The sequence below is a fragment of the Canis lupus genome, chromosome 9, assembly GCF_048164855.1.
Source record: "Canis lupus baileyi chromosome 9, mCanLup2.hap1, whole genome shotgun sequence".
Classification (NCBI taxonomy): domain Eukaryota; kingdom Metazoa; phylum Chordata; class Mammalia; order Carnivora; family Canidae; genus Canis; species Canis lupus.
In genome coordinates, this window is record NC_132846.1 from 54,387,109 (window position 1) to 54,413,191 (window position 26,083).

Sequence of the window (26,083 nt, forward strand, 5' to 3'; positions counted from 1 at the left end):
TGAAAGACTGAACCACAAAAATTGTAACTCAATTTTGAATATACTTCTTAATCCTTATACCATCATATGATATAGATAGATCTGTTATTCCCATTATACAGATGAAGTAAATGAGAATCAAAGTGTAAATAAATCTCGTCAGTCATGTGATAGCAAAACTGGGATACGAATCCAAGCAGTTAAGATGCAGAAATGTCAGTGTTCTTTTTTAATTATTATTAAAGATTTCATTTATTTGAGAGAGAGAGAGAGAGAGAGAAAGGATGAGCAGGGGGTGTTGAGGGAGAAGCAGATCCCCACTGAGCAGGGAGCTTGATGTGGGGCTCGATCCGAGGACCCCGAGATCATGACTTGAGCTGAAGGCAGACGCTTAACCAACTGAGCCACCCAGAGCCCCAACAGTTTTTATTATATAAATACTTTAATGGTAAATCACCAGAGTTGTTTTATGTAAATTCCTAATCCCTCTCTAGCTATCAACTTTTGGCACCTAGAACTTTGGGGATATGTCCCCAATGGGCTTATTTACGGAAGAGAAGTTTCAAGATGAATGCAAGAAGAATTTCACTTTGCCAGTGCTGAAGGGTCTGTGCATCCAAGCACACACGAGCACAAAAGGGCTCAGGATTTTCCTTCTTTTGATTTGAGGAAGTTAAGTATGAGATTCAGTCTTAGGATACTAACATACGCTTTTCTTTTTTGTAACATTCTGTGATAGTATAGCTATCTGGCCACAAGAGGTGCTTTGATAAATGTTGGCTGAGGAAAGACAAAGGCAGAGTTACCACTCTCTGACTGACCCAGCGAATCTTGGCTCAAAAAAATGAGAAGTGAAAGTTTGAGGTTTCATTTATTTTCTCTAGACTAAGGCAAGATCGAGCAGTAGAAACAACAGTGAAATTCAGAAATCCTGTCCATTAGGCTCTATGTATGGCTTTTGCACCTACAGGCAGGTTTGGCTGTCAATCTGTTGAAGAAAGCAAAGAATTAAGCTGGCAATTTTACTATTCCAAAATCTTCAACACACACCAAACTGCCATGTAGTTGAGCAGTTTGTACTGGTCAACAGTATATTTTTCCTTGGTTGTTACTCTGTTTCAGACTATAGGGAAACTGAATAATGAATGTAGTATGACAACATAAGTAGCAGCAATTAGGAACTAGAAAGGGACTTCACTGCAGTTGTTAGTTTCCAGTCTCCTGTAGAGAAAGCTTAAAGGAACAGATTTAACCGTGGGTTAAAATTTGGTAGATATACTTCTCTTTGTAAAAATGCACGTGTTTATTTTATTCTGAGCATATAACAACTACCATTTTCTTAGAGTGCTATTGAAATCATATGTTTTCAGGTTTAGATGATAAATAAAGGAGATGCTATATTTTTATTTTAAAAATAAGTGTGTGCATTTTTGGCACTATACAGATGTTAAATAAACAAGGTTATGAAGCAGTTTATTTGGGTTCAAAAATGCAATTCTATTTCATTTGGAAAGAGATCCACTGCAAAACTTTCTTGACAAATGGCTGAAAGGTGGTAAGAGGACCTGAATAAACAAATTTCAAGGGGAGGAAGGGTGAAATCATAAAAAGGATAGACTGTCTGCCTTTTTACGTGTGGGGACTCTATCCAGCACAGCTGTATCGGCTTCATAGGGCCCTCTTTTCATCCAAACTGTATCAGGCACTTATTGAAACCAAACGGAACAGTAGCAGAGAATAGGCCAGCAAGTAATATTGTTCATGTACATCCTTCAAAGGGTCTCAGTGCTCAGAGGTGTGTGGATTTCTCAGAATATCAGAGGAGTCCTCCATTTCTAAATTGTGTACTTTAAGAGAGTTCTACAAATCAGATACCCACTTAGGTAAATGTATCTATGTGTCTCTTGAAGTATGAAGGTAAATAAGGCTTGTTACATAAAACTACCAGTTCACATGGCCAGATGACATCAGTGACTATATCTGAGCTAAAATCCAGAAGAACTGTCAACAACAAATTCTGTCTTCATATAACACCATTCTACTCAAATTAGATTTCCTTTAAAAAAGCATGCATCTATAAAATTTGAGAACAGGTGGCGCATCTTCATTGAAAAACTTGAATAAAGAAAGCTTTCTAGACCTTTACCAATTCTCATTCACAATAATTTTTAAGTGAAGAACTTTATGAAACATACAGAATTTGCCATTCCAGATTACCGCTTTCTTTTTTTAGACCTAACCAAATCATAAGTCATAGTCAATTCATGATCTTATTTTTAGATTAATTGGAGGACTTTTTCAATAATACCAAGAATGAGTTGAAGGGGAAAGGAAGATAGAAGGAATAAGCAAAGATAACTCTTCCTCTTGAGATTCCCTTTACATTTTTTTCTTGCTGCTCCCTGATGTGAGGGGAAAAAAAAAAAAAAAAAAAACATGAAAAAAAGTGAGGCCTAGTTTACTGTTCTCTGTATGCCCTTACAACTAACTGGTCTACAGGCAGGTGGGTCTTGACATCCACATCTAATTTCTGTGAAATCACTTTATTTCTTAAAATTGAAAAGAAAATTGAGTACCAAGGCAAAGAATTTTAAGAACGTTTGCTTCCAAGATGTGACTGCATGTTAACAAGGGACAAACAAAATATGCAAAGACTTCCTGGAAGAGATGGGGTTTAGCAATTTCTGCTATTGTGGCAGGTAAAGAAACCATACTTTGGATTTACTGGTCCCAGACGTGTATTTTATCCTGGCAGATGAACAGTGGGGAGGTGTAAGGCATGCTGAACCAGAAATCAGCATACCTGACTTGTGGATATGCACAGTTCCAGCAACGTTACTTGTATTTTGTGGTTTGGGGAATATTATTTTTCCCTGCCCTTCCAAGCTTTAGTCTTTTATTTTGCAAAATGGGGATAAATAGTGATGGTCTTTATTGTCTCATACCCACAGGGTAGCTGTTATTATCAAGTAAGAGAGTGAATGTGAAAGTGCACTGAAGGTGGTCAGATACTTTCCAAACAGCAGGTATTTAAAAAAGGCGGGTTCTGTGAGGTACTGTCAACTCTGGTAATTCTCAAATGCAGAAGATGAGGTCAGTGACGACAGTCTAAACTTATAACTGATAAAATTAGTTACAGAGTTTGATGCAGAAACAAGGCAAAATTAATTAAAACTATATCCAATATTTAGAAATACATTTACTGTTCTACACACATTATCTGACAAACAAAAGAAATTGGAGTTTAATGGCACATAAATTACTTTTATACATACTGTGCCCTCAGTGGAGAATGTTCCCTCCAGTTTCCTTATCTGGTTAAAATTTTTCCCCCCAACATTACGAGCATTTTCGAGCATACTGGAAATCTGAAAGAAATTTACAGAGATCACCTACATACTCACCATCTAGATTCTGCTATTAACATGTCATTACATTTGCTTTATGATGTTAATCCATCTATCTATCCCTATGTATGTCCAAAAACCCAACTCATTTTTTGGATGCCTTACAAAGTAAATTATATATATTAGTACACTTTCCCCTAAAGACTTCAGCAGGCATATCATTAGCTCCACTTGGATTTTTAATTTTAAAATGTAAAATTTATGCCCAATGAAATGTACAAATCTTAAGTAAACTGGTTAAATTTTGTTATCTTTTATCATTTCCTTAGGGAAGACTCCCCTGCCTTTACTGATTCCATCAAACAAGCTCTCCACTGCACCCTGAGCCCTTCCTTTACAACACTCACCAGAATATTGTGTGATTATTTATTGACACTGGGAAATAAGTATCACAAGGGTAGGGCACATTTATCTTCCCTCACCACCATACCCCCAGCACTCCACCCAGTGCTTCTATACAAGTGGTATTTAATAACTACTTCTTGAATGAATGTATGAATAAACAAATGAATGAATGAGTCTTATTCAGTGATGAAAAGGTTTTCATCCATTTATTCAACCTGCAAACATTTAGTGAGTGCCTCCTCTATATTGGGCACTGTTCTTTCGGAGTAAGCTGAGGAAGCACACAACAAGATGAAGCCAAAGATGCCTTTGGGGCAAGATCTTAAGAGGGCCTTTTTTGCCACAGTAAAGTTTTTATATTTAATTTGGAGTGAGATCGAAGGTCTTCTGAAGACTTTGAGCAGAAAAGTGATATGCTCTTATTTACAGCTCAAAGTAAAACCCTTTGATGATGTTTTCAGATTGCTAGTCCCTCACCCATGCAGGAGAACTCCTAGAGCATGGGGAGAACTGTGAGAAGGCGAATTGGGCATCTCATTCCCAGGCTAGGGTCCTGCTGAGCAGCAGAAACTCTGAGACCCACTTAATGGCACCATCTAGGTAGAGCTCCATAAGAAATTTGCTGAGAGAATATACCATATGCCTAGAAAGTGACCGGTGTCATATCAAAAGCCCTTGATTTACCCCAAAACATACTTTCTGACTGTAAGCATCTGAAAATGTCCTAAAATGTTGGAAAAAAGATTTCTCTAAAATCTTATATTATTTAGAAGCATCAGATAACATTTTTATCATTGTAGTCTTCTGTCTGAAGTGAGGCAGCAAAATAGAGTTAAAAAAAAAACACTGATTAGAAACCAGGAGATACAAAGTTCTATCTCAGCTTTGTCATAACCAGTTGCATGACCTGGGAAAATCATTTAACCAGTGGGGCTTTGGCTTCCCAATCAGGAAAATGGGAATGTAGGATCTAAAAATCTCTAAAGGGACTTTCTGGTTGTAGCTTTAGTCACTGTACCTTTAACTTCTTTTCCAGATTAGGGTGGGATCTGGTTTTTAAGCTTAAGATGTTGGAAAGAGTATATAAAATGGTTTTATAAAGATAAAATAAGGAGAAAATCATATATGGAATTTTCGGAGTTAATCCATACCCAGGAATACCTGTGGGATGGGAAAACCTTCACTCCTTTATAGCAGAAAGCAAGGCTAATGATTACATAAGAAAAACAGGAAGAAAGACATTTTTGTGTTTGCCTCATCAAAAAACCCAGATATTTATCATTTTTTATTTTTAGAACAGATACTTCCAAAAGCAAAGAATTGCTTTCAATTCTTTTTAACTTTATAACTGCTCTTAGAAATACATAGATACTTCCCTCATCTAAATAGTGCTAATTAGCTTCCAGTTCTATTACTCCATATTTTTGCTTCTCTCCAAAAAGCTTCTGTGCAATCATGACTTTGCACATGAAGCCCATCTGTCTGAATGTTCTCTACACACTGCTTAAATTAGCACACTGATTCTCCTTCTGCAAGACTTGGCATGGTCACTACCTTCCCTAACATGGTAGTTAAACGTATGGGCTCTTGAGCTGGTCTGCCTGACTTGAAATCCTAGTTTAGTCACCTGTAGCTATGTGTCTCTAGGGAAGTTCCCAGATTTCTCTGCACTGGGACTCAGTTTCCTCATTTATAAATAGGAATGATAACACTACTCATAGTGGAGAATTATTGTCACATGTTACCAAATATATTAGCACATGTAAGGTACTTAGAGCATGGAGGGACACTAGTGAGCACTCAGGAAGCTCTAGCTATTGTTACAATGGTGATCCTAGCTATTATTCTGGGAAAGGGTCCCCTAAAGTCTGGATTAGGTGCCCATCCTCAGTGCTTCCTATGCACACACGTCTCCTGTCTTGTGTCTAATCATTTTCTACCTCTGTGCTTGTCTCTTTTAGTAGACAGCAAATGCCTTAAAGGCAAGACTGTGTTTTTTCCCTATATTTCTAGTGGTAAGTACTTAGCATCACACACAATAGACTTTAGTTTTATGAAGAACAACAAAAAAAAGCACTCTCCTCAGCACAAAAATTATGAAAGGCAAAATTACAACTCAGAAATGTGGGGAAGAAAAAACCACTAGAGATTTTTTAAAGGTGGAATTTGAAAAGCAATTGTTTTTGAGGTGCAGAGAATATTTCTAAACAGACCCCAAATTAAAGAAATAACAAAAAACAGAACTGGAAGAAAAATGAGGGACTCTAAGTTGAGTTAAAAGGTGTAGACAAGAGTTAGAGACAAGAAGATGAGAAATAAGATGTTCTTCAGGACCTAATAAGCTGAAGCAGGAAGCCTGTGATACAGAGAACACCCTGCTTCCTGGGGATGAACTAGCAGGGGCTTAGCCATGCTAGGCCATGACGGGGACACCTGACACAGGGCAGATACTGAGAAATGCTAATCATTTCCCTGAATACTGCAAAGCCCTCATCCCAAGGCCTCAAGACACACTAACGCAGGCAATCACAGTTGCCTCTTTCGTATTTAACATGGAACAGAGGGTCCTGACGTGAACACTGATAAGGAATGATAATTGTTCTGATTGAGGCAGGGTCCAGGCTAATTTACTTAAAAGCGCCTCGGTGAGGTGAGTATAATTAATCTTCTCTGTTCTCAAAATAAAGGGTTATTTTCTTTTTAAGAGATGTCCTGTGTTCTCAAAGAGAATGACAAAACAAATTAATCATTTTCCATTACTCCACACATAGCACTTGGATTTTGAAAGAGCATGTGAACAGTTAATCCCCTATATGGATGAGTTTCTGGTGACAGGCAGATCAGATCTAAATAGAAATCAGGCAAGGTATTTTATTTTTATCATTGTGGCTTTGAGACTTAATTCAAAAATAACTGAGATCAACCTTGCCTATACTTTTAAAGTTTGCTTTCATAATTAATCCTTTTTTGAACACTTAGAAACACTCTTTTGGATCTTGTACAAAGCATTACCCTGGCTGACTGTTGCCAAAGCAGACAGAAGCAGAAACTATCTAGAATATTTTAAAACCATTGAAAATTCAACTGAACTATCTCTTAAGGCACTCCAACTGCCAGGCCATACTTAGTTCAAAATACCAATAATCTGATGTTAGAGCAATACATTTTGGCAGACAGCTCACGTAAGCAACTAAAGTTAAAGGTGAACACTAAGTATGTTTATGATACTCTGTTAAAGCTATGTCCTGAATGGTGAACAGAAGGGCAAGAGGGCACAGATGGAGCATATGTGAGCAAAAGTATTTATTTTTTAACTAAAGCCAGCCAGTTTCTGCATTTTCTGTCATGGGCTGAGAGAGATGGGCTATGAAAGCCAGTGGGCATAAAACAGCTGACAATATGATTTGGTGAGCAAATTCATCTGACATTTGCCACAACCAATTGTTTTCCTGAAATTTAAATTGCTAGAAAGTTTTTTTTTTTTCCTTTTCCCAAATGAAAGCCATGCATTCATTTAACTGGACAACAATGAAGCTTTGTGGCCTCGTGGTTAGTATGAAAAGGAGTTGGTCTTGCCAAAACAATTTGAAATTTTGAACTTACTCTCCCTCCCCCCACTTCATTTTAATATGCTCAACTAAAAAGAACAAGTTCTGCAGCCTCTACTGGACACATTTAAAAAAACAAAAATCAAAAGTAGCCAAAACCACATGACTTTGGACATTTAAAGTATGTTACAAAAATTTTAGAGAACATGCGATACTCTGGAAATTAGGCAAGATTTCACAGCATTTACCATACAGAAACTAGATGAAACATCAGTCTTCCCTTTATGCAATAAGAATTACTAAGCACTTACTATGTGCAAATCAAATTATAACATTAGTACATCAGACTTCACTCTATTAAAGCTGCCCAGATTTATTTCAAGTATATTCTTTGGTTCCTGAGTAAAAATAAATTATTAGGGCAATAGAAATATATATACATATATGTATATATGATATACATATATAATATATATATTAACTTAATTTTTCACCATTAAACTGGGAAATTTTAAGTATGGTGACAAAGCTTACTATTCTTTGGATCTATGGTGTTAATATAGGATAGCTACTCAATAAATACTTATTAAAATTGGTGCTATAGTTGCTTCTCAGCCATCCAGTTAACTGTATACATGCAATGGTATTTTTAAAATATGATAACGTGAAAGATAATTTATTTTCAGTTTAGGATCTAATATGCTCTCCAGTGAATATGGGTATGCCAGGAGCTCTGGGTTACACTCTGAAATAAGGAAGTTGCCACAATAAATCAAATTATGTGAGAAAAGTATTCAACTTTTTCTTTGAGGATTCCTCCTCCTACATTTTCTTGGGATATATTAGGACAGGATACCCTTGAGAAGTACCAGTCAGAGAGCAAATTTGAAGTACCTTATATTGCTTTATACTGCCTTTATATACCCACCCCCCCATCATCAGATTTAGCTGGAGGCCAAAGGTGAGAGGTTTGTTCTATATTATTTCTAAAAGGTGCAGACATAGATACATATTACAAAGTCATGTGGAGCATTTAAATATAAATATGCTGTTTCTCTCGTTCTCTTAGAGAGAATCCAATGATTTAAAGGAAGTTTCTGGAGATGTAAACATCTGGGTCTATCAAATTTACTATAATGTCATTTGAAGTCAGATGCAATTTGCATGGGAACCATAGGAGATTGATTTGTAACAAAAACAACTAACCAAACAAAAAGGAAGCAATGGCACTTTGCTCCCAGATCCTGAACACAACAATGTATTTCTGCTTAATCTTTAGTATATCAGAAAAATTAGTCATCACTATTTACTCTGGTCCAGTGGGTGAAGTAAAAAAAAATTAGTTTTATGATAATTTAGAGAATGACAGTAAAGAATAACTTTATTAGATACTTAGTAAGAATTTAAGCATCTTATATATTCCCTAGTTTTAAAGGTATGAATGCAACTGACTACTGATGAACTATCATTCACAATTCTGGAAAATACCCATCTTATAAATATTGATTTCAGATTTCAAATGTATTTCTAATGAGTCCTAGTTTATCATTACTTCTGGTTCATTATTGCACTTGCATCTTCAAAACCCAATACTTCTAAAAATATGATAGCTCTTAACTTTTTTAAATTGATAAAGCTATCTTTTCACTATATAACTGTAATTTTCTTCATTTTCTAGATTTATAAGCATCAATTAGAATGGTCATTTTCCTTTGTCATCTTCTCCTTCTAATCACATTTCTGTACAACCTGCATTCAGCATTTGCCCACTTATGAGCCATATGAAATAAATTTTGGTGAATTAACATAATAGAAGTTGAAAGAGTACTGACTACATTTCTTTAGCAAAATGGGCTGGTCTAGGTTCTTGCTGCAAATTACTGCAAGGAGAACTCCTTCTTGTTGAATAACTAACTTGATGAGAGTATCCTATTTCCTTTTACTCCTTAGAGATTTATTGTTCATTCATATATTCTTCAGTTTGCAAAAATCATCTAGGATAGTATCATTTGAAGACTCATAAGCTGACTCTGCTTATACAATCAATTTCACCATCATCATTAGTTTCTAGAGTGCTGCTGTCTATCTCTTTATATTTGCCTTCTGATATATCATAACTGTGAAACGTCTTCCTCTGTCAGTTTCCTTCTCTTTGTCGTTATGGGAGAAAATGAGAAATTCAGAATTCTCAACCACTGTTCAATAAAAGTAATAATAATAATAATGAAAAACACTACAGGGCAGCCTGGGTGGCTCAGCGGTTTAGCGCTGCCTTCAGCCCAGGGCCTGATCCTGGAGACCTGGGATGGAGTCCTGTGTTGGGCTCCCTGCGTGGAGCCTGCTTCTCCCTCTGCCTGTGTCTCTGCCTCTCTCTCTCTCTCTCTCTCTCTCTCTCTCTCTGTGTCTCTATGAATGAATAAATAAATAAATCTTAAAAAAAAAAAAAAAAGGAAAACACTACAAAGCTTCTTCTAATACAACAACTTGGGAGGTACTTCTCCACGGCACTGCTAACATGGCTTGTGATAGCTTTTATCTCAGAATAGCTTTTCAAGGATGTTTGTATAGCAAATAGAGATAGTATCTCCCCCTGGTACAAAGGTAAGAGTTCTTGTAGCTCTCTTTATAAGACTGGGGTTGCACAACCTCAGGGTTCCTCACTATAACACAAATTCACTTTGTGTGCAACAATCATCTACACCCATGTCCACTGCCCCTATGAGACTTGAGAAGCAAAGGGAAGATGCTCATGGCCTGCTGTGCTGTGAGTAATAGTCTTTTGTCTTGTGTCTTCTTCCAGCATCCATCAAAGTGTGTCAGGATAACCTGGTAAAGTGCAGGTAAGGTAAAATCTCTTCATTTCTTGATAGACTTTGGAAAACACAGTAAGAAAACTGAAATATTATGTAATAGTAATGATTTAGTCCACTTATTGCAAATCCTTCTGTATGATTTCATTATTCTTCCCCTTTCATACTATTTTAGTTTTTTCTAGCATAGTTGGGAACAATTGATGAATAACAATAAAATAATTCCTAGGATGGTGAAACAGGAAAATGTTTTGAGAAAATAAGCTCACCAAGATCCATTATGTATCTTAGATTTATAACATGGTACAATAGACCCATGTGGTATTTGCAAGACAGAATCAATTTTTTCTCTTTGAAATATGAGGAAAAATTCTCTTTATTCTTCAGAAGATATTTGAAAAAGAATAAAAGTAAAAACAACAACAAAAATCAATACTTACCAAAAGGAATGGAAAAACCAAGACTGGGTCCAATTGGTACAGTAAAGATTAAATCACCCTTTTAAAGCTCTCCATCTTTTATCATCTCAGAATCCTCTTTATCTGTTTAGTGCCAAATTTCTCTTCCCCTGGAGCCTTCCTGGGGGGCTGGGGCGGGGGGAGTCTGATGATGACAGTTCACGACACATGTACAGCACTGCCTGTGAGAAGACTTGCTTCCCACTCGGCCCACACTTTGAATGGGGAGGTGACTGAATGGTAAAGAGCATGATGCTACAAAGGGGATTAACTCAAAAGTAGTACACGGAGAAACAAGAAATGAGGAAGACAGGTAATCGACATAACCTTAGTCACTTTGCCAAAAGTAACTTGATTAAATAGCCAATTTTCCCAACATATTGATGTACAAAACAACTTGTTTTGTAACTGTTCATATAGTTTCCAAAAGTGTTGTTTTAATAAACTGGCCAGTTTGTTAAAATTTGTTAAAATCAGAGAATTAGCCATTTGGCAAATTCGTGACTGGGTAAATTTGCCCTTGAAGTTAAGTCCAGCAAATTTAAATTTTAGAAAGATTCTTGAAAAATTAAGGAAAACAGTGTCTGAGAAAGAATCTTATAACTGGTTTAGTAAACTAGAAAGAAGAAATACTGGAGACAGAATACATAATACTTTCGGTCAAAAAGGCATGAATTTAAGTCAGTGGAAATGAATAGGACTAAATCCAATAGGCATGAAGACAAAGTAGCACCAGGCTCTAAGAGATGGACCATAACGCATGTGGACAATGGCCAAAATCTGTGATTTCTCAATCACAACTGCACATTAGACTTATCTGGGGGAGCTTTAAAAAAAACTGAGTCCTACACCACAGGTCAACCAAATCTGGGGGTTGAACTAAAATTACTAGGATTATTAAGTAAGATCTGTAAATCTGTATGTCTCAGAGCTACCATCTGAAACAAGTGAATTAAATTTTGTAGGTAAACTTCACATAACATAGAGTGTCTAGACACATAACTTTTGTGGTGAAACTCACACCAAAATTCAAATGTCCTGATTAATGAGCCTGAACTTTCTAGTCTATACACTGCTTCTGTGACTGCTGAAGGTAACATACACATAAAGGAGGAATATTTTTAAAAATTAGAAAAGGACTTTCCCTTCCATTATCTCATTTGTTCTTCTCCACAAAACTGTGAGATAAGCAGGAAAAGTATTGAGCTCATTTTATCGATAACAGAAAAATTAGGCTCAGAGAAGTTAAATGAGTTGCCACCGTAAAAGAGCCAGGGCTCACAACCAAATCTTCTAACTCCCAGTCCATCAAATTCTAATCATTCTCTCAGAAATTCAGAGGTCACCTGCCTTTTGCCTTTCCCTCTCACTCAACTGTGAACAAATACACTCTTCTCCAAGACTAAACCCATGTCTAATGAGGAGCCTTGAGGTATCATAGAGCAAAACAAGTTTTGAGTTAGAAATGATAGAGAAATACAAATGATGAAAATAGGAAGTTTTCTGAAAAAATGTAAAGGGAGTAGTTCAGAGACTCAAGATGTTTTGTCAGTGAATCTATACTTAATGTGTTTTAGACAGTCTGGTTAACATCTGATGACAATGAAACAAGTCAAGGATGTGTTTCAATGGCCTTTGCTGTGGATAGGTAAATAGTGAGATGACAGTGAAAACATTTAAAAAGCTCCAGAAAACCATTTATGTAATACAGCTATGCAAAATAATTAGGAACAGAGCCTGAAGAGAATAATGAGGGAAGGGCTATTTTGATGGTTTGGCCTTTTACTGTTTGATGTTCAAATATAATGTAATTGGGGGCAATGATAGGTTGAAATCGTTCACTAATGTTAAATAATTAATGTAAGACCACTTTGGATATTTATATTAATAGTGCTAATAGTGACAATTTATGCTCTCTCCAGCCTTTCATCTGAGATCAAAGTTTATTAAAAGCCCTAAACAAACTTTATAAACACTTGTGTAAGTAGAATTAGGTTGGTATGCAGATGCAGAAAGTAAAACAGACCAACTGAGGCATTTAATATCACTGAGCAAGCTCAAGACAGAACTAGTAATGCAACCTAGGAGCACGGCAACTCTTTTCTTCAAAATTCAAAAAGAAGAAAATTATTTCAAAGTTGCTTTATAAAACCTTACCAATATATTGAGGGCATATTTTGACAATCCTACATATGGCCCATTAATGTCAATGTCCTTTTTATAAGTCCACCCTTCTTGCCCTACTCAAGGTAAATACAGGATCTGGCTGTTGATTTCCTTCCTCTTCATTGTGCACATTCACCAGACACTTATAAAGTGTTCTTTACTCATGTCTTCATTACTCTCACCAATCACAAGAGTATGTGGAATGGAAAGAACACGGTGTCACTAATCGGGACACTTGAATTCTAGCCCTGGTTTTATCACACTTGGCAATTCATAAACTTCTTTGGTCTCCTGACTGCTTGTCTGTAGGGAAAAGGTTTTGAAAAGGATCTTTAAGACTCCTTCCAGTTGTAATGTTACCTAAAATGTGGGATTCAGGACAGTTGGGACCTAACCTGCTGCACACTGAGAGGTATAAACATGGTAGAGATTAAACAAGTATCTGTTATATAATATTGTGTGAGTAAATCAGGTACATTATTTGATAGCAACTATTGGTAAGTTAGAAATTTTGAAGACCAGATTTTTAATTCCTCCTAGACTAGACTAGAGCCTACTAAGGAGGGGACCTTTCGCATATCACCTAGCCCAGCCCAATCATTAAAAAAATAAGAAAACTGAAATTTATTTATTTATTTATTTTTAGGAAACTGAAATTTAGAGAGATGAAACAACTTGTTCAGAATCATGTGTCTGGCCATGGTAGATATATGACCAGAACCTAGCTTTTCTCTGAATCAGATGCTATTTTTACCATATCACCATCATTTAAACCAGGCATGTAATAATTTTCAGCTGAAACTTAAAACTGGTTAAAACTAGATACACAAAATGAAAATACCCCAAATCAGCTAGCTTTCTATTTAAAGGCTACTTCAAAAATGTAACACACTATTCCCACCAAGCATATATTAAGGGTATAATACCAATATTTTGTTTTATGGTTAAGTTAGGATCTTAAAAAAAGACTTAATACACTATTGTTCTGAGATTTCACCCCCATATGTTCTCTTCTAGAAAACAGGAAGTATTCCTTCTATGTATTATATTTTTTCAGAAAGATACTTCTATTGAGTTTTGTAATATACTCTCGTATTATCTTCACAGTATAAAGCAAGAGTTTCTTATGGAGAGAATGCACTATGTTATTGATAGTAGTTAGAGCAGGGCTATGAAACACCCTGTCTAGCAAGGCAGTGAGATGGGCGGTATGACTACCTATCAGCATCAAATATGAAGCCATCAGTCTGGCCTCCAAACACTGAGCAATTCGATAATATCAAATCCATCTGCTGGTGAAGCTGTATTCATTATATAATTTCTCAATGACACTTTCCCTATGTCACCGTATTTATGAGAAACCTGACAGGGCTGTAAGAAACCATTTTTGCAGGCTGAAGGAAGTCTTACATTTTTAAATTGGTCATCACCTTTTGCCACAAGGTTGCAACTCTGAACACACAGCTTATTTGTCTGAATAGCATTTTCTTTGCTTGACCTTAAATACAGTCATGTTTTAGAAATTTAACCCTTTGAAGATGCCCCATTATTGGAAAACATACATATTTCAATACTGACGAATGTAGAAAACAGGCTCTGTGTTTCAGGACAAGGTGGTGAAAGGAGAATGTCTAGATTGTTTCAACCAAGATCCCTCATGAGAGATTCATGAGGATATTTCCGTTTGCCCTCAATGCGAATATACAGAAGGTAGACTAACATTAGAGCAGTGGGAAACTTGGCAGAACGGGCTAGGACAGGGTTTGTGCAAAAACTTTTTCCGGTTTCAGTTTGAATGGGTTCCCAGGAAGTGTCAAGTTCGAACAAATCCAAAATTTTACAATGTAGCTCAGCCAAAACTGCTGAGATTCACCTGATTCTGGGTCAAAACTGTACAGAGCACACTGCGTTTTATTTGGTGTAAAGCCAATTTGACTGAACCTTTCAGGCAACTTCAATGAGAGGCTCATAGCCTTGGCAAAACCAAAAATGAACCTAGCCTGATCTTTGGTTTTGAAACAGCAAGTTCTGGCTTTACAAAGAGATAAAGGCAAGTTTTACTTAGCTTTAAGATTCTTACAAATACTTAGAAGAAGCACTGCAAATAATTAACAGTTATTTGGCCAGATTTACATACTTGAGTCAGTTATTTCCTGAGCTTAACCAGGACACTTCGGGAAGTACATTAACTCTATTGGCACCATATACTCCTAAGTGCCATAAAGGAGAATTTGGTGTTCTCACAAAGAATGGTGGTCCTTCTTCAACAACGTATGTGCTTGAAGAGTGGATCACACATGTAGGAGGATGAAGCACATTAGTGCTGGCTCAAGTGGGAAGGAAATAATTAAAAATAAAAACTCCAACAGCAATTGTCTACTGTAATGGCAGACATGTAAAGGAAGGATATATAGCGTGACTTGGTGATTTCCACAGAGACACACTGGCATTCTCTTGTACTCTTGGACACCAAGGTCTTGAAGATCTACTGGTGTGCATAGTTCAAATTTGTAGTATTAGCTGAATGAATCCTTTGGAGGTGTGCTAAAGGCCCCAACAGTTAAAAAAAAAAAAAAAAAAAACCAAACCATATTTCCAAGAGTTTTCCAGTGTTGTGCAATTTTTTTCTCAATATAGGTAAATTTATGTATATATTTCTCCATATTGCTACAGGTTAGATTTATCCTATCAGTTATACCATCTCTTTTAGTACACACTGAAAACAAGGGAGATTGGATTGTTTTAGGTCACTTGGCTTTGAGAAGCGCATTAAATAATGACAAATTACAGCTATATTATTATACATTTGCTCTAAGTCAATGATTTTCAAAATTTTGAGTAGATACTCCCTAAAATATTTTTAAAGCTATGTATATCCCTTACCTTCCACCCCCACACATACATTTTTAAGTTTTCTAAACGTTTTTTATCATAAATTTAGGTAGCTGCAAAGGATGAAATTTCTGGAATATTGTAAATACTGACATTTTCAAATAAAACTCTTATATTACTCGTATAAACTTACCCAGGAAACTTTAAGTACCTCAATAATTTGTTACCACCATTTATCCACTGACAAAATAACTAAATAAGATCCTCCTTAAAAGACAGAAATTTTATATTGTTCTTTTGCCCTTTGAATTTATTTCCCATCTATTTTTCCCAGCAGACTTTTAACCTAATATAAAAAATATTTATGCTTGAAAGTCATTTTTATTGGCTATCCTATCATACTTCATCTTCTCTGTAACAAAAATGTATATATACAGAGAGAAAAATTAATTTCTAAAACGCCCCGTGACCATAATGCTCTGTTACATATTTTTATAGCTTGAATTATCATTACAATATTAGGTCTATTAATATTTTTGAGAAAAATTATTAAATGTAAACTATATAAAGACCTCAAAGCTTCTAAAAGTATTTCCCTTAATGGGATGGATACTGCTTTCTCTTCTCCTGTACTCAATTAGCTCATGTACCCAAGGGTAAGTGCTAACTTTTAAAAATAAGACAGGGTTATATTTCATTTCTATTTCTGGGTGGGTTTTTTTTTTGTTTGTTTCTATAGATTTAATCACTGAGAAATCTTGTTCACATAAAAAAGTACATGAGAATGAAAGTAGTTTGGTTATAACAATGTCACTCAATTTCTTGAATGCCTTCCTAGTTTTATGGCAAAGATTACATAGTGATCTGTCATCAAAAATTAATTTTAATGATCAGCTCGATTAGGTCCTCTTTCAATTTTGTTGAAAGCAAAGAATTAGAAACCACTTGACTCGCCAAAGGACTGTAATGTGGTTATTAAAGTCATCCACTTTCTGTTTTGGAAGGTATATGAAAGAGGCTTTATTTACTACCATGACTTGTCAAATGATTACAAGTGTTCTTTTGCTTAGAGGAATTTCATTGAATTCTACATATGCAAAAAGTATTGAGAAAAGTAAAAATCTTGCTACTGTTAATACCATTCTAACAGCCTAAATTTTTAATACTTTCATTTTATATTAACATTAAATATATTTTCATCAAAACCTTAAGGGTTGCAGATTGGCAAAGCTAGTCCTTATTGTCAAACCAATCAGCCAGATCAGGCTTGCTTTTTGGCAGAAAAAAAAGTCTGACTTCATTTCTCAATTCTATAAAATGTGTAAATGTGCCCTCTGTTGACTCCCTTTTGAATTATAATTCTAAGACAGATAAATAAATAAGACATGGAGCCAGGCCAAAGTTTGTCACCTGGATGAAATAAGACACTTTCAAGTATTTCTTTCCAACAATCAGTTTTGTTTTCTAGGGCTATACATTCTCTGATCATAGTAGGGTGGTAAAAGAGGTAAGGTCATATAATTGTCATTACTCTCCCTCAACATCAATCAACAATTTATGTTGATTTCAGAACACCCTCTTCTAATACCTCATATATCGAATAAAACTCTTTATCTTATCAAAAATATATGTATGACTAAGAGGAGCAAGGAGTGTTACCTTAGTGACTTGATTAAAGACGACATGAAGTGTCCCTCAAGTGTCCCTCCTTTGGCACCCTGAAATGCCTCGGGGAATCTCCCATCATGGAACCCAGGAGAGGTGAAAGGTAGGCCATTCTTTTGTAAAGTGGAAAGAGATTGAATAGGAAAACTTGGCTTCTTCAAGCAGTCATTTTAGGACTCTGCTCCAAATGCCTATAGAAGCTAAGGACTTAAAGATGAATTCTCTTAAAGCTATTGGCATCTCAAGATCCCTTGGAAAATATTTGCATACTCTTAGGAGTGTACTGCTCCAGTTTGAAGACTAACTCACCAGCTATCTTTGAACATTACCCTCAGGGACAGCATGAATTATTTCATCATAAAATTAGGGGAAAAAAAAGTTCTGCTAACACATTTCCATTCCCTCTGTTTTGGCAAAACGTGTCACAGGCACAAAAGACTATGTAAAATATATACATGAAGTTTGAAGAAAATGACAATTCTTTGTCATTTTAATTAGCATTTCCCTGTTTATTAATGAACCTGAATATGTTCACATATTTCTTTTTCAACTGAAATTCTTGCTCATATATTTTAACCTCTGCTTTTTTTTGAAATCTGGGTTGTTTCTCTTTTTCTAATTGCTTTGTTGGCAATAAAATTTGGATGGATATAAATTGATTTGGATACAAATTGCTACTCAGCTATATATTTTGCCACAAATATAGTCTAAGTATGCTTTTCTTTTCCCTCTTTTTATGTTGCCTTTTGACTTACAGAAGTTCTTAATTTCAATGTGGTCACATCAGCTAAATCCTTTTGGATCTTTTTAGAGCTTTTTATATAGACAGTAACACTATTTAGAAAATAATGATAGTTTCACTGCTCTGGCATGCATAGTATCTAATAGAAGCTGTGGAATGGGGCATCCTTTTCTTGTTCCGGTCTCAAAGGAGGACTTTCAAAATGCTAAGGTAAGGTTTGCCATTGGGTTTTTTTCATATGATTTAAATTAGTAAATTCTCTTTTATTCTTAGTTTGCTAAAAGGTTTTTGAGGATGATAATGATATCATGAGAGTAAATGCTTCTTATTCTACTGAGATGACCATATTAAATTTATTTCTCCTTAATCTGTCACATGGTAAATTACATTGATTGATTTTCTAATATTAAACCAACTCTGAATTCCTGGAATAAACTCAGTTTATTCATGATGAATTATCCTTTTAATACATCCCAGATTTATTTTGCTAATATTTTGTGTATAATATTTTTGCATCCATGTTAATGCATGAAAAGTCCCTTAATTTCCCTTATTTATACTTTCTATGTCTGGTTTTGTCTCGAAGGTTATGCCAACTCATAATGAGTTTGGCATATTCCCTCTTTTTCTAGTTTCTGGAAGAGTTTTTATAAAATTAAAATCATCTGTTCCCATAACATTTGGTAGAACTTATCTAAAAATTTATTTAGGCTTGGTGGCCCTTCTGGAGAAAATTGTAATTGATTAAAAAATGTTGATGATACTTATTATTTTTAAAAATTTACTTATGCTATATTATTTCTTCTTAGTTCTGGAAAATTGTATTTTTCTAGGAATTTAGTTATTTCTCTTAATTTGCAAATGTATAATTGCAAACTAATTCACAATACCCTTGTATGTGGTTAAATTTTCAATAGCTATAGTTACATCCACTTTTTCATTCTTGTAGTATTCATTTTCTTTTTAAAGATTTTATTTATTGATTCATGAGACACACACAGAAGCAGAGATGTAGGCAGAGGGAGAAGCAGGTTCCCCACACAGAGCCTGATGTGGGACTCGATCCCAGGACTCTGGGATCACCGGGATCACGACCTGAGCCAAAGGCAGATGTTCAACCACTGAGCCACCCAGGCGCGCCCCGTATTATTCATTTGTATCTTTTTTTTTTCTTCATCAGTCATGCTGGATATTGGTCGTTTTTGTTCTTTTTAAAAAACCAGCTTTGCTTTATTAGCCCTGCATGTTGCATGTTTGTTTTCTATTCATTATAATCCTTTCTCTATCTTTTCCTGTCTTTTGCTCTTTTTTTTTTAAGGTGTTTGTGTCATGCTTTAATTTCTTATGTTGGGTGATAAGCTCATTTTTTATCTTTCTTTTCTTATAAAAGCATATAAATCATTAAGTTTCCCCATAAATACTACTTTTGCTGTAGCATTCATATTTTATAACACAGTGTTGCTATTATTCAGTTCTATGTATTTCAGAATTTCTACTATAATTTATTTTCTGACTTTGAGTTGTTTAAAAATTTACTTTGAAATTTCCAAAAGTTGGGCAGCTTGGGTGGCTCAGCGGTTTAGCACTGCCTTCAGCCCAGGGCGTGATCCTGAGGACTCAGGATCAAGTCCCATGTCAGGCTCCCTACATGGAGCCTGCTTCTCCCTCTGCCTGTGTCTCTGCCTCTCTCTCTCTGTCTCTCTTCTCTGTGTTTCTCATGAATAAATAAAAATAAAATCTTTTTTTTAAATAAAATCTTAAAAAAAAAAAGAAATTTCCAAAAGTCTATGGCTTATCTGATTCTCTTTTTTTGAATCCCAGAGCTAGTTACATAATTCTTATCACTGAATTCTGGCCCGGAAATGGATAGACATAAAATATGCAAATTCTAATTTCTACTAAAGGGAAGTTATGTGCTCTCCCTTTCTTTCTTTTGTTCTGTTACAATGCAAATATAAGGGCTGGAGGTGGTATAGGTGTCTTAGATCACAATGGGAAGCAGTATTTTGAGGAGAGACAGAGGAGCAAAAAGACAAAAGTAGCCTGGGTTTCTGACACCATGTCTGTCATAGAAACCATATATTTGGATTGTTAGACAAGAGAGAAATAAATTTCTATCTTGCTTAATCCACTATTACTTTTGGAGTTCTCTATTAACTAAAGTCACACCTAACTCTAATATGAAGGTGTGTGATTATCATAGTATTAATGAAAATGAAATTAAAGACAGATTGGAGAGTCGACATGAAAAACTCCATCTGTATCTCCAGTCTGAATTGTCTTATATTCCTTTTGAGCTTCCTCAAATGACTTACTGCACTGTCTCTATCTCCTCTTCACCCTTGACCTCCTACTTAGCAAGTTCACTAGTTCCCTTCTCTAAACAAGGGCATCCATTTAACCCTGCCTTTTTGGCACCAAGTGCCCAATCCCTAATTTTTGGAGCACATTTCTAAAGTTGCAATATCTCCAACATGCACTTTCCTCTATTCCTACCCGCAGACTTTCTCCACTGCACTCTGCCCTGCACGGAACTACAACATTTGCATTCCTACACACCACATTTACTGCTCCACAAGCCCTGATAAGAAACCATTAGTGGCTCCCTATTGTCTAAATGGCATGCTACCACTTTAACTCTTGTAGTAGTAGGTAACTGACAGAATGCAAATAATTTTTGTTCACAGACATGCAAAACAATGTTGTCTGGGAGGTTCAATTGATTTTCTTCATTTGGAAGAAGCCAGTTTTGCATCAATTTTAAATTCACTTCAGCACTATAGTACCTACATCTGTGTGGCTCTTTGCTCCTTTAAGTCACTTGTAACATATTTCTCATTCTCTCATTAATTAATGAGTTAAACACATTTGTCATGATTTCAGTTCGTATTTGTGTAAGAGCCATGATTTCATAATTTTACTTTTTTTTTGAAAAATATTCTTTTAACCAACTGTTTATTCCTTACTATCTTCAAAGTTTGATTGCAGCCCCAACATGGGATGCTTTCTCTAGCTCTTTCTGCCTGCAACGACTAATTCTTCACATTTCAGCGATGAATCTAATCTCCTCCATCATGTCCTCGTTCCTACAAAATGCATCGTGTTTTATTCAGGTGGTGTAGACACTGTATTTTTATCTTATATAATTAATTTATTTACATGTAAGTAACTTCTCTCCTCAATGAAAGTACAGGTTCCTTGAGAGAACTGATCACAGATTTTTCTTTTCTTCCCTTCAGCGTCAACACAGTGCCTTATATAATATCAAATAAATATCCACTGCTATGTCTTATCCACGGCTCATCAACTGGGGCTATCAGTCGAGATTTTTTTTTTCCAGGTTTTTTTTTTTTGGGAATCAACCTGCTTTATTTTGGCTGAAAGCTGGTTCCTTCCTAAAACTTCACATTAAACTTTAATGAGGATCATAAGAGCTTTTGTGAAACATCAAATAAAGTATAATACTAATAGGAAAGGCTAGGGAAAGAAAATAAATTGATGTGCTTCTGGGGAATTTTTCCCTCAACTACTGAACTGGTTTCTGTATCTACCTCTATTCACAAAAAGTCTTATGTGAGGGTCATATATGCACAGTTTGGCCTTCATTCTCTCCTTCTACAAAAGCTTATACATTGTCCAATGTATATAAGGAGTTTTTGATAGCCTCTGGGATGTTTTTGCAAATAAAATGGAATTTCTAATCCAAGAAGCTTACCTGCTAGTGAAGGAGAGGGAAAAGTTGAGGAAGAGGAGAAAAGTGGACACATGAACGTGACATAAGCATTTGGATCACTGGTGACAAGCCAAAAAATCAAGGTGTTCATATTGAGGAAAAGACCATCTTATTTTCATGTATTGTAAGTACTGAACCTTTCAAATCTCCTAATGAAACAATGAAATTTCAAACTTTTACAAATTTCTAACACCATAACATACATCCTGCATTCAACACTTTTTATGTTAATACCAACCCAACCAAATGTAGACCACCAACACTTTTATATGGTTTAAGTGTTGAGTGGTGAGAGACAAATAAATGATCTTGAGATTACGTTCAGCATATTTGATTTTATGAACTATAAAACACTCTACCAGTTGAATAGTCTACCAAGTGTATTAAATCTGCTGCTTATAGTGCCATATGAAGTCAAAGAACTTCATAATATTTGAACATTAACATTATTACTAAGCATTTTCATTTTTATGGTTTTACTTATGATAATTATTTCAAATTAAAACCATCTTGAGAAAACTGCTACTTTAAAAAACCTCGTCCATTTAATCAATTTTATTTTACTCATGATGATTTTTTATTTTTACCTTAATTCCTAAAGGAACCCTCAGAATAAGGCACTTAAAATCATACTCCATAGTACTTTTAGTAAAGAGATTATATAAATACAAGACTAACAAATGCTACTAAAATTTATAGGCTTCTGGTTGTTGTTTGTATAATTTTCAGTTTTGCACGGCATACTGGTATAATTAAAATGATTAAATAAGAAATAATAAGCAATCACATAATGATAACCTAACATTTGTTTGGCCCTAATTATTTTCACATATATTTTGCCTTTTAATTCTCACAACAACCTGACAAAGTAAGTTTAATTATTATTATCATTTTTACAGATGAAGGAATCAAGAAAGAAATGACTTGCTAAATGTTGTATAAGTGGCATTTTGTATGCTGAACCCAAGTCCTCAGTCTCAAAATTTCTGTTTTTGTTCATACTTTTAAAAAGACCATTTAATTCACAAGCCAAATTCTGTTGGCAAGACACCTCCTAAGGGTAAGTAAAATATATGTGGAAGAACACTAAACATTTTATTCACCTACAATGTCATCATACTGAAACTGAGAAGGTCAGTGTAATTTCCAAATGGCCCAGTTAAATCTAAGGAATAGATTATTTATCCACTAGAGTCTGGACACTGTCAATCAAAATCACTTGCTTACACAGGACTAAAATGTGCTCCATTAGCATCTTTCCATTTCTTACATTCACAAAATAAATATTTTATTCTTTATTAGCCACATTGTTTAAAGGTTTCTTATTTTTTTCCTGTTCATTAAAAACATACAAAGAAAAAAGAAAAATCACCACTAGTCCCAAGTCATTCTTAATATTTTGTGTGCTTGCTTTCTGAAAGTCTTTTTTAACACAAAATATTCAATATTTGTATCATACTGTTTATATACCTGTAGATTCTACTGCCCTCTCCCCCCATATAACAGCATGACAATATTTACTTTTGAAAAATATGACTTTTTATGGCCGAATAATCTTTCATCGTAAGGTGGTATCATAATTTATTTTACAATTCTTCCAATTCACGTGGTTTTTATTACAAAAAGGTTTATTTATAAAAGTAATATAGTATTTTATAAAACTTGAGAAAATAGAGAAAGGAATGAAATCACAGTCCTAACTTTGGTCTAACAAGTCACTTGCATGAGTTTTGCTCAGTCTCTTCTATTCTTTCATTTATTTACTTATTTATTTGAGAGAGAGCATGCTAGGGAGCATGAGTGAGGAACAGAGGGAGAGGGAGAAACAGATTCCCCACTGAGCAGGCAGCCTGATGAGGGGCTCAATCCCAGGACCCTGATATCATGACCCAAGTGGAAGGCAAATGCTTAACCAACTAAGCCACCCAGGTACCCCAGTCTCTTCTACTCTTTATTCATATGCCTATCACTGAAATACACATGATTTTTTTTTCCAATTTGTTTTCTATTATAAGCCTTTTCTATAATCATAGTGGCATGTTGGGTGGAAAGTCCACACTTTATCTAACCATTCATTACTATATTGTCAAACAATAAGCTGCCCCCATTTTTTCCTAAAATCATTTAAAATAAATAATTTCACAATAAATATTGCAAGTGCATAGTCTTCACATTCATGCATCTTAACAAATTTATTCTCTAATGCTAGACTCCTACAAATAAGGTTATTGAGAAAAGGCTGACCAGCTTTTAACATTATTTTGGTTATTTGGGTATTGGTGAAAACAATACACAAAAATACTGAGGTTGAATATCTGCACTTCAAAGTATAAACAGCATCCCAATCTCAGCTTTTGATCAACCAGTCCTTTTAGTGATTGGGAAATACAGATGCAAATATATAGTATATTGATTACATTTAAACTGATTACATTTTCCATAGATTAGTACATTTTAGGATCATCAGTCTTGAAAGAGCAGTGAACACTTAAATATGTACATTTTTGTTTTTTTCTCTTTTTTCACTTCAAAAATCTGTATCCACATACCTTTCAGGTATAGTTTAGTTTATTTTCCCCTTTGAATCCTAGATGTAGTTTTAGAAATGCTTTCTGGAACTGCTTCTTTTGGGGAGTGATCTGAAATCCCCTCAGGACACAGCAGTAATTCTGACAGAAGGAGAAAAAAAATGCCCCAACTTACCGTTTCTAATGCATTTACACGGTCCTGCAAATAAAGCATAATGCAGAATTATTAAAACAAAGCTATTAAAAATCACTTCAAGTTTACTCAACTTTCAGATTGTCTACTTATCCTCTATTAATAATGATGTTTTTGAAAATCTTAAAAAATGAAAACTCCTACTCAGGATGATTTCTACATTAGAGTCATGAAAGGATCACTGTATCACTGTACTTATCTCAGTTAGCATTAGGACTGCAAGGTTTAATGGTAAATATCATAAACTCAAGTACAGTGAATCACTTTTGCATTGGCAAAATTATCTACTTAAGGACTTATAAGTATTACATACGTTTGAATATATGAACAACTAGATGATAGTAGTGACATAAAAAAAGACTGTAGCACACATACCAGCTCTCAGATACACACCACAAAGCGTGATTTGGAAAGTAAAGTTCAGACATGAAGAATAACTCAATCAATTAAAATTAAGAAGTAATTTGTTAAGTGAAACAAGGCAGGAAAAATAAACAAGAAAGATGTTACATGAAGCCAATCTTGAAGCCAGATGGACCTTCTTCATCTATAGTATCTTTGAAGGTTTCACAGAAATCTGGGTTTTAAAAAGGGTAACTGACAATATGGCTAAAAAGCTGAACGATTAAGTAATGGTTGCATTCTCAAAACGGATCGCTGGATTCTCAACTCCTTTCAGAGCTGACAGCTACATACAGGAAGTCTTTACCAATTAAAAGAGGCTGAATTTGACAGAGGTGAGTCTAAAGATTTAAGAAAATAGAAAGCCATCTTTTTTGAGAAGATCAAAGCCACTTTTCCTTCTCTTCTTTCATTTTAAGAAATGGGAGGAGATGTGTGAAATCTGGATTTGCTTTTTGTTTAATCAAGATAATCATTTGTCCTAAGAGGCAAACGGGGAAACTGCTAGAGAGAGCTATACTCAGCTCGGCTCTCTTGGAGTCTTACAGGGACTGAAGTGGACTCAGGACACTTAGGAGCAGCAAGAACTTGGCAATCACTGCCATACTCCCAGTCTTACCTAACATAGAGAGGCCTTGCCTTTGAGGACTTCCACAATCTGACCTCATACCCTCAGACTGGGAAACTGAGTTGAACATTTCTACCTTTTAAACATTTTGCTATCTGGGTACACGTTAAATGAATATATTATGCAAAATCAGCCCAAAGCAGACTGTTCTTAGCAATATAATCTGTTTAATTGCATACTCCCAGTCTTACCTAACACAGAGAGGCCTTGCCTTTGAGGACTTTCACAATCCAACCTCCTATCCTCAAACTGGGAAACTGAGTTGAACATTTCTACCCTTTAAACATTTTGCTATGTGGGTACAAGTTAAATGAATATATTATGCAAAATCAGCCCAAAGCAGACTGTTCCTAGCAATATAATCTGTTTTTTAATTGCATTTTGTTGGCATACTTGAGAGAACTTCACCCGTGCCCCCATAATTTTCATGAAATAACTGCTGTTTTGTTGGTGACTTGTGTACTGTCACTTTTGAATGCTTCATAATAAATGCATATGATAATGCCTCAAGGGGGCTTTGATCTATTGTTACCAGGCATCTAATTCACAGTCCATCTGGGACAAAACCATTCAGCAATGCTTTATCATCCTTTGCAGATTGAACAGAAGAACCTCATTAGATACCTTACAGAGACAGAAATAGCCTT

The 26,083-nt window shown here is 35.2% G+C and overlaps 1 protein-coding gene and 1 long non-coding RNA gene across 25 annotated transcripts in view; one reads left to right on the top strand and one right to left on the bottom strand.

The window, feature by feature from the left end:
- The window catches only part of CEP128 (centrosomal protein 128), a 394,114-nt gene that overhangs the window by 27,667 nt on the left and 340,364 nt on the right, over nucleotides 1–26,083 (bottom strand). For 10 of the 19 annotated variants that reach the window (XM_072839553.1, XM_072839549.1, XM_072839548.1 and 7 more), the window contains 2 exons: nucleotides 24,389–24,412; nucleotides 3,243–3,347 (listed from right to left, as the gene is read on the bottom strand). The exons of 1 other annotated variant lie outside the window; for it this stretch is intronic. In XM_072839553.1, coding sequence (XP_072695654.1) covers nucleotides 3,243–3,347; nucleotides 24,389–24,412 — 129 coding nt within the window. Of the gene's footprint in view, nucleotides 1–3,242; nucleotides 3,348–21,667; nucleotides 21,835–24,388; nucleotides 24,413–26,083 lie in introns of those variants that run through there. 8 more of the 19 variants (XR_012036993.1, XM_072839556.1, XM_072839554.1 and 5 more) reach the window with 5 other exon arrangements.
- The window catches only part of LOC140640326 (uncharacterized), a 59,233-nt gene that overhangs the window by 26,666 nt on the left and 6,484 nt on the right, over nucleotides 1–26,083 (top strand). For 3 of the 6 annotated variants that reach the window (XR_012036999.1, XR_012036997.1, XR_012036996.1), the window contains 5 exons: nucleotides 10,080–10,119; nucleotides 18,089–18,162; nucleotides 20,930–21,065; nucleotides 21,192–21,809; nucleotides 22,585–22,745. This is a non-coding gene — a long non-coding RNA (uncharacterized lncRNA). The remainder of the gene's footprint in view (nucleotides 1–10,079; nucleotides 10,120–18,088; nucleotides 18,163–20,929; nucleotides 21,066–21,191; nucleotides 21,810–22,584; nucleotides 22,746–26,083) is intronic. The other 3 variants (XR_012036998.1, XR_012037000.1, XR_012037001.1) reach the window with 2 other exon arrangements.